The 8,401-nt window shown below is 32.7% G+C and overlaps 1 protein-coding gene, 1 long non-coding RNA gene and 2 other non-coding genes across 5 annotated transcripts; all 4 read left to right on the top strand.

Moving 5' to 3' along the window:
• The first annotated feature begins 1,045 nt into the window (after positions 1 to 1,045).
• Positions 1,046 to 1,206, top strand: LOC145161872 (U1 spliceosomal RNA). The gene has a single exon (XR_013738735.1). It is a non-coding gene; the product is annotated as a U1 spliceosomal RNA (small nuclear RNA).
• Positions 1,207 to 1,388: 182 nt separating this feature from the next.
• LOC145159698 (uncharacterized) lies at positions 1,389 to 3,526 on the top strand. Of its 2 annotated transcripts, none has more exons than XR_013737854.1 (2): positions 1,389 to 1,929; positions 2,774 to 3,526. It is a non-coding gene; the product is annotated as an uncharacterized LOC145159698 (long non-coding RNA). The 2 variants fall into 2 exon arrangements; XR_013737853.1 differs by having other exon boundaries at positions 1,389 to 2,076.
• Positions 3,527 to 5,003: 1,477 nt separating this feature from the next.
• On the top strand, positions 5,004 to 7,328 carry LOC145159697 (small RNA-binding protein 11, chloroplastic-like). The gene is made up of 4 exons (XM_079078717.1): positions 5,004 to 5,239; positions 5,745 to 5,813; positions 5,899 to 6,005; positions 7,030 to 7,328. Exons 1-4 carry the CDS (start codon positions 5,089 to 5,091, stop codon positions 7,135 to 7,137), a joined length of 435 nt encoding a protein of 144 aa, XP_078934843.1. The 5' UTR covers positions 5,004 to 5,088; the 3' UTR covers positions 7,138 to 7,328.
• Positions 7,329 to 8,240: 912 nt separating this feature from the next.
• On the top strand, positions 8,241 to 8,401 carry LOC145161865 (U1 spliceosomal RNA). The gene has a single exon (XR_013738729.1). It is a non-coding gene; the product is annotated as a U1 spliceosomal RNA (small nuclear RNA).

Raw genomic sequence — 8,401 nt, 5'->3', positions numbered from 1 at the left:
CTTTTGTTGTGGATTTATTGGAAAAAACCACCGGTATTCCTCCGATTTCCTATAAAATATATTTGGTTTATCAGAATAGAAGTTAAGGACATCAGTTCTTTCACCGTGTTCTTGATTCATCAACCTCCAACAACTCTTGAAGATGTATTAATCCTCACATATCCGAAGCTGTAACACGTTGACTAAATAAAACGAAAATAGTGAAATACAACATTGTCATTGTAGTATGCAAGCTATATATCTGACGTCATGAACAAAAAACAATCTTATTTTACGCCTTCTATTTAACAACTTGGACTTCAAATATGCATGAAGTACTGTCGTTCCATATAACACTAGTAGCATTTACGTTTCACTCATGACATAAGGAACACCACATCATGTGTTTATGGCTACCAAAGGGCTTATAGCCCAGCGGTATTCGGTGTTGCCCTTCCTCCATGAGGTCAAGGGTTCAAGTCTCACTGTGGACATAGGTGGAATAATTTAAGAGTGTTTAGTATATATTTGTATTTGTCGTTCAAAAAAAAATGTGTTTATGGCTTTATGCCATCAAAACGGTATATATAGATCATAGCAGCTGCATTTCATATGCAACATCACTGTTGACCATAAATCAGTTATTGTCTTAATTTCCTCGAAGTTTTGACTCAACTACATATCATCTCATACAATCAAGATGCACTATTTCAGATTTTCTATAATCTGTAGTTCAATGTTTTTTTTTCTTCATATAATTGAATGATAAGTTCGAAACAAAATGCTTTTATGAATACACAAAATAATACATAACTTTATTCAATTAAGAAAGTTTACATATAATAGTCATTAGTTTACATGTAAATGTATATCTTTCTCCCAGAGATTGATTATCACAACGTGTCTGTTAAAAAAAAACTCTATCTTTATTGAAGTGAAAAGTGTGGAGGGAAATGGGATTCATATGGAAATACGCCTTTTCCCTGGGTTGAGTCCCACATCGGCAAGAGAAGAAAAAGAAATAGAGAACAAGCTGAATAAAAAGGGAACGAGGCTATTGTGTTAAATACTTACCTGGATGGGGTCAATGAGTGGTCAAGATGGCTCATGGCCTAGAGTAGTGACCTTCATTGCACTTTGAAGGGGTGCTGCTTTAAGGTCGGCCCAAGTGGTTGAACCTACATCATAATTTGTGCCAGTGGAGGCCTGCGTTCGCGCGGCCCCTGCACAACATTAGTTAGAAATTTTTGTAGTTTTTTATCTGTTTGTTACCATAACATGTAGATACTGATTAGTCGTCTATATGACTTTATTTTCAATTAAATTTTGCATTATTGTTATTTATTATTATTATTAAATTAAATTATCTATTCAAGAAAACATTCATTCCAACAATCGTCCACCTTCGACTTACCCTCCACTTGACCTAGTAACAGTTGTATCACTGAACTTGTATAATCAACAGCACATAAAAATGAAAATATTTCTTGCTCTCCATATTGACGACATTTAGTGTTCTATATCTGATTAGATAGAATGGGTAAAGTCACAGATAACTTAAACCTTTTGTCGAACACCTTGTCTACGTGGGTTTCGTTCAAACATCCTCTGCATACTTCGAAAAAACTTTCCCATTCGTTAAAAAACACTTTTACATTCAGTAAACTTACAGATAAATTCACCTGGTTTTGATTTCCATCCATCTTGGTAGAACCTCGCGTCGTGAGTTCAAGCTTCTGATTCGGATTTCGCCTTTAGTTACTTGGAATCCAGTTGTTCGTCAGCAAGTTCCCGCCGGGAGGTTACCGGTAACCTGTGTTGGTTCAAGAAAGTCTTGAATTTTGGATGTGATTTAAACTCGAAAACAAAACCGACCCACAATTTCATATACCCGATCTGTTAATAATTCGAGCTATGAATCGATTTGTGATTTGGTCAAAGTTTGACCAGGTGATGTACTTGACTCCTTGTTAATCTCTACATCACATCAAATGACATGAATCTTGATTCTCGACATCAGAAGACATATTTTATTTTTATACTGATATTGTGTTTCTGATTATCACTCTCGAATCTTGAACCTCGTCTTCCCCTCATGTAATCTCTTCTTCCTTATCTCTGCTTCTCACTCTGGAATTCGATGGACGTAATTTTTTTTTGTTTCTGATCTCACTCTTGACCTCATAAGACGTGATTTTTTTTTCTGTTATTTTTTTTTCTCGTTCCCAATTCTGATTTTTCGACCATAGGCTCAAAGATTATAAGTTTTAATTAACTCTTGTTTCTGATTATTGTTTTGTATATTAGAACTCTGAAGTCGACTTGAACGTAATGCTCTAAGTTTCGGATTTAAGATTTTTCACTCAACCATCATGCTTGGAAATTTTAAGGTTTTTCATTTGGTTTTTAATGGATAATTATATCTTTTTCTTCAATGATAAGTGTTCATGTCATGTATATGTCTTGTTCCATCGTTAAATAGTTGTATTGATATGTTTTATTGCTTACTAAAATATATGTATGTGATACATTGTATGCCTTTTCATTATTCATATGTTGTCTCGATATAATTTCATGGTGATTCATTTCTCCTAACTAAGATGTATTGATATGTTGTCTCGATATAAGCTTCAATTGGTTCATAACATGGAGAATCCTTTAGTAGATCCTACACTCTACAGGCAATTAATTGGAAAATTGAACTTCCTAATGCATACCAGACCCGATTTGGCTTTCTCAATTCAACATTTGAGTCAATTTAATCAAACACCATCTCAATCTCATTATGATGCAGCTATTCATGTATTACAATACTTGAAGGGGACAATTTCTCAAGGTTTGCATTTCAATAACAATTCATCTATCAAGCTCGAAGCTTTTTGTGATTCAGATTGGGCTGCATGTCCCATTACACGAAGATCAGTCAGTGGCTTCTTTATACTTTTTGGTGGTACTCCTATTTCTTGGAAATCAAAGAAGCAACTCACTGTGTCACTTTCTTCATCTGAAGCAGAGTACAGATCAATGCGTAGAGTTTGTGCTGAATTAGCATGGATTAGTCGATTATTTGAAGAACTTCAAGTAGAAAATTTGACACCCATTCCATTAAAATGTGACAATCTTTCTGCAATTTACATTGCAACCAATCCTGTCTTCCATGAACGTACCAAGCATATTGAGATAGATTGTCATTATGTTCAAGAGAAGTTACATGATGGCTTAATCAGTTTATCTCACATTAATACCAAAGATCAATTAGCAGATGTATTCATGAAGAAATAAAGTGGTATTAATCATAAAGATGCAGTTTCCAAGCTTGGTTTCTCCTCATATCCACCAGCTTGAGGGGGGTGTCAACATAATGCTTCTAAATGATCACAAGGGTAGTTTCATCATTTTTTACATAAACAGGGATAACATTGTAATTTAATTAATTTGGTAGTTAGAAGTTAGCTAAGTTTGTTTGTGCTCTGTAATGTCTTTCCCTTCTGTATATAGATTGTATCTCTTTCATTTGTGAGAATTAATGGAAAACATTCTTCTCTCAGATTCATTCTTTTCTCCATCTTTCTTCATCATGAAATTCTACAATAAATTCTAAGTTTCTATTCGACCAATATATTTCATATAGATTTTATTGAGTTCGCAGATCTTGTTTCTGCATAACACAATTTCTAACTGGTTCCTACTTGTTTCACCATATGTTCTTTGAATTTTTTGTTTTTGAGGGCCCCTTTTTTTATTCTCGCCCCCGACCCCAAATATGTTTGGATCGACCCTGAATCCAAACAAATAAAAGTTCTAGTAGGTTAACATGGACTTTATAGCTTTGGAATGCAAAAAAAAAAAACATTAGGAACCTTTTAAAACATAAATGATAAGTTGGTTAGGCTACAATGATAATAACTCTTATGAAAAATTAACATAATCACCATGATATCAAACCAAAACAAAATCATCAAAATCAATAAACCATAAATCGATAAAGGCATACATTCATAATTAAAATCATACAAAATCTAGCTTTTGTTTTTTTATAGGACAGAGAAAAAAATGGGTTCCCCACCACCCATTTGGATCTATGAAGTTGTGAGGTTTAGGGAAGAGGATTTGCATTTGGCAATGATACTAAGGTGTTGTTTGTTTTTTTGAAGCAAAAACCATAAAGTCTGCGGACCACCTCTGCAGTAGAAGAGGTGGACCAAACGGCTGCAGACTGTAATAAGAAGCGTGTTTGTTTTTTTAACATCTGCATGCTGCTGCAGATATTAAAAATTTAAAATAAACTGATTTTTTAATCCGAAAATAGTTTTTCAATACCGAAAATTTAATAATGTATGACATTTCGGCAAAAATTTATGATATTTCAGCAAAAAAATTTATGATATTTCAGGAAAAAATAATAATAATTTAACAAGAAATAAAGATATTTAGCATAAAATAATGATATTTCATTAACAAATTATTATTATTTAATATAAAAAAAGGAAAAAAATTTCAACAATAATAAACAAAAAAAAAACGAAAAAAAATATGTGAAATAAGATTTCAGCAATATATAATCAATATTTTAGCAAGAAAAAAAGAAGAAGAAGAGGTTGGAAGAGGTAGGAAGAGGCAAAACAAATGTTGCGCCAAGAAGAACACATGCAGATGTTTTTTAATCCAAAGACTTCTGAAAAACAAACAACTGCAAGATGAAAAATGTTGCGCGTGTGCTGCGTCGCACAACAATAAGAGGTCTGAAAAGGTTTTTCCCAAAAAAACAAACAACACCTAACCTTTTTCAAAATTCTGAAATACATCATTCTTGAAGCCATCCCTTGATTGAAACCTCTTAAGTTTAAACTTGACACATCTCCTGTTAGGTGGCCAAGATTTACACTAAGCCACCGAAAACAAAATACAAATATCAAATGTTTGTATTTGTGTAATTTGCAACAAGTGTTGGACCAAAATTGAAATTTCCTAAGTTCTAAGGGACTTGTCTTGTATTTCTTGCTACGAGGTCCTTTGTTCGGTACTTCCTTCCCCATTGGCGCCCCCATCTCATGCCCTAAACACACTGTCCCGAATCAAAACAACAAAACACAATAGATACAAAGAACTATGGTGGCAGGTGGAAGGATACCAAGGACTATTCTGAGCAATCTCTTGTCACGAGCAACTACAGGGTCTCTATCATCATCATCGTCTTCGTTTGGACCTCCTTCTATTCTCATTTCACGAAGGGGCATAGCTTCCAAGCTTTATGTCGCAGGTTTGCGTGTTTTCTTCTGCTGGTAGTTGAAATCTTCATCTGATTTTTGAATCTTCATACCCGATCATGTTCAAAATCAAACTTCTGTTCTTAGATTCTTTAGCTCCACAATAATTGCCTTTAACAACTTCCATACAGTTTAGCGTACTCCCTATCTTTTGAAGCTATAATTAGCTCATTCCACACTCATAGTGTAATTCTTAGATACAGATGTTGTATACTTGTATGTATCATCTAAGTAATGAGCATGTGGCATCTCAAATTGGTTTATGAATCAGGGAATATGGTAGTGTAGCCATTAATGGCGGATGATGCTAAGCTCATTGACAGAAAATATTGTGAATTGGATTCTATTTGTATATTGGTTTATGAATTAGGGAATACTTAATATGAAAAAGGTGTTTATGATGCTTCGAAATTTACTTAAAAGAGTAGGTTAGGGTTTGGTGAATTTGAGGGCTGATGCATCAAAAAGTTGATTCTTGATCTTTTATTTACATTGCAGGACTCTCATTTTATACCACAGAAAAAGCATTATCAGATGTGTTTTCTCAATTTGGCCAAGTTGTTGAAGGTATCCTTCAACATTTCATATATTTACACAAATACATAATTTCATTCAACTCAACTATAAAATCTAAAATCTTTACTATTTTCAGCCACTGTTATGATGGATAAAGTTTCTAGCAGATCAAAAGGCTTTGGATTTGTTACTTTTGCATCTGAACTTGAAGCTGAAAAAGCCATTAATGAAATGGACCAAAAGGTTTCAATCCTAAATCACCATATCTTTTAGAAATAACAAAATACTTTCATTTATTTATTTTTATGTCATCCCACTTTTATTGGGTTTTTTGCAGAAAAGTCCTATTATTTTGAGAATTTTTTTTGTTTTTTTCCTGATTATTTAATATTTGCCCAAATTAAGGAAAAAGTCATTATTTTTATTTTAACAAGAAATGATAGATTATTGTAGAAAATTAAATAATCGGGACTTTTCTGTTAAAAAAAAAAGAACTTTATAAAAAAATTTCCCAAAATAATGAGACTTTTCTGCATAAAACCCCACTTTTATTTTATCTAGAGTAAATTACTTCTTTGGTCCCTGAGTATATATGATTTTTTTCAATTTTGGTTCTAAAAAGTTTTATCTTGCAATTTTGGTCCTTACTTCAGGTTTTTGTAACGATAGAGTAAATTACTTCTTTGCCCCCTGAGTATATATGAAAGTTCCAATTTTGGTCCTTATTTCAGGTTTTTGTGACGATTTTGGTCCTTGTTAAAAGTAAAATGACTATTTTTGCTCCCTCAGTATATCTAGTTTTTGAATTTTTGGTCCAAAAATAGCATTTTACTTGGAACAAAAACCAAAAGCGTTACAAAAACCTGAAATAAGGACAAAAATTGCAAGATAAAACTTTTTAGGACCAAAATTGAAAAAATCAACTATACTCAAGGACCAAAAATGTAATTTACTATTTTATCTTTTACAACACTGCACTTTCAACTTTTTTATTATTAAATCATTATACATTAAAAATCCACCCAATTAGAACATTGTACTTACATATTTTTTCTTCTTATTAGGATATTGTATTTTGAAAGAATCACTCATTATATAAATCGCTATGTATTTGTATGCCATTGCTATAATTGTGTTGACTTTTCAAAGTATAATTATGTAACTAGAAAAAAAATGGAAGTAAATTCTATAAATTAAAATAAACAAAATAATGAAAGTATGTTGCTATTTCTTGAATTAAATACTTTGAAAATATGATTGCTTGTAGCCACTACACGGGCGTGTGATACATGTTGAGCTGGCAAAACCACGAAGGCCGTATAGTAGCGCCCCAATAGCTAGAGGACCCCCCGGACCACCTACAGACGTGCAATAAGCACTTGTACATTTGACTTTCATCTGAGAGTCAAATGTACAAGTAATCACAACAGGCACACTAATGCAAGTAGTAGTTACAAAATATTAATTTGTTATTTGGGATAATTATGTGTCGAGTTTGAGGCTTTTCTACATAGTCTTTGTTTGACTTTTATCTTAATATTAAAATTTTAGGAGTAATTATTGTTTTGTGGATTGTGAATTTAGTTATTGTTTATTAGTTTTATTGATGTTTTGACTAAACTATATAATAGAAGATTGATACATCATGTGCATGTAGTTATTGTCATTTAAAAATTGGACGCAACATTTCCCACAATTTATTTTGCAAGTAATACAAGAAGAAAAACACACTTGTGTCAAGCTTCAAACAATCATAAGTTTTTGTGCGTGTTTGATAAAACTAGCTGGTAGCTGTAAACTTGAAGCTGGTAGTTGGAAGCTGGTAGCTGTTAGGTTTTCTTGAACATTTCTTTGTTCTTACTTACTTTACAAGTCATTTTCTTTCATAACCATCTCTTGTAGTTTTTGTTTATAATTCTTAACGTGTCATTTAATAAGTTAAAACTAGTGTTTTGAGTTTTGAATGTAGATATGGTTTTGTGTATTTACTCCCCTTACTTTGACCAAACTATATACACTCGTCAAAAAGTCAATTGACCAAACTATATACACTCGTCAAAAAGTCAATGAGCTACTATGCAAGTTTACTGTCCCAATCTTTTCACATCTCATACTGGATAAAAATAAGATAAAATTGCTTAGTTTTTTATACCAATTGGCAATAGTATTTTAATGTGTTTTTATAATCAAAATATGTTTAACCTTATCATGTGATGAATACTGATTTTTGTCAAACTAAAAATGGAAATTATTTTTTTATTAAGTATAGATTCCTTTATCGTGAGTTATATAAGTCTATAAAAAAAAATAAGAGTCTTAACGTTTACAAATCAAACATCAAAACTAACAAAACTAAGAATGTGGAAGGTAGTGAATGATATTGTGGAAATATGTACGTATGTAATCCCACATCGGCAGATGATAGAAAGAGAAAGAGAGGAGGAGGTGTATAAAAAGGGAACGAGGCCATTTGTTTAAGTACTTACCTGGATGGGGTCAATGGTTGGTCAAGATGGACCATGGCCTAGGTTAGTGACTTCCATTGCACTTTGGATGGGTGCTAACTTAAGGTCGGCCCAAGTGGTCGAGCCTACATCATAATTTGTGCCAGTGGGGGCTTGCGTTCGCGCAGCCCCTGC

This window comes from Lactuca virosa, chromosome 2 (assembly GCF_052849685.1).
Source record: "Lactuca virosa cultivar CGN04683 chromosome 2, Lactuca_virosa_CGN04683_v6, whole genome shotgun sequence".
In the NCBI taxonomy this organism is placed as follows: Eukaryota; Viridiplantae; Streptophyta; class Magnoliopsida; order Asterales; family Asteraceae; genus Lactuca; species Lactuca virosa.
The sequence above is the reverse complement of the archived record's forward strand: the minus strand, read 5'-3'. Positions and strand labels throughout refer to the sequence as shown.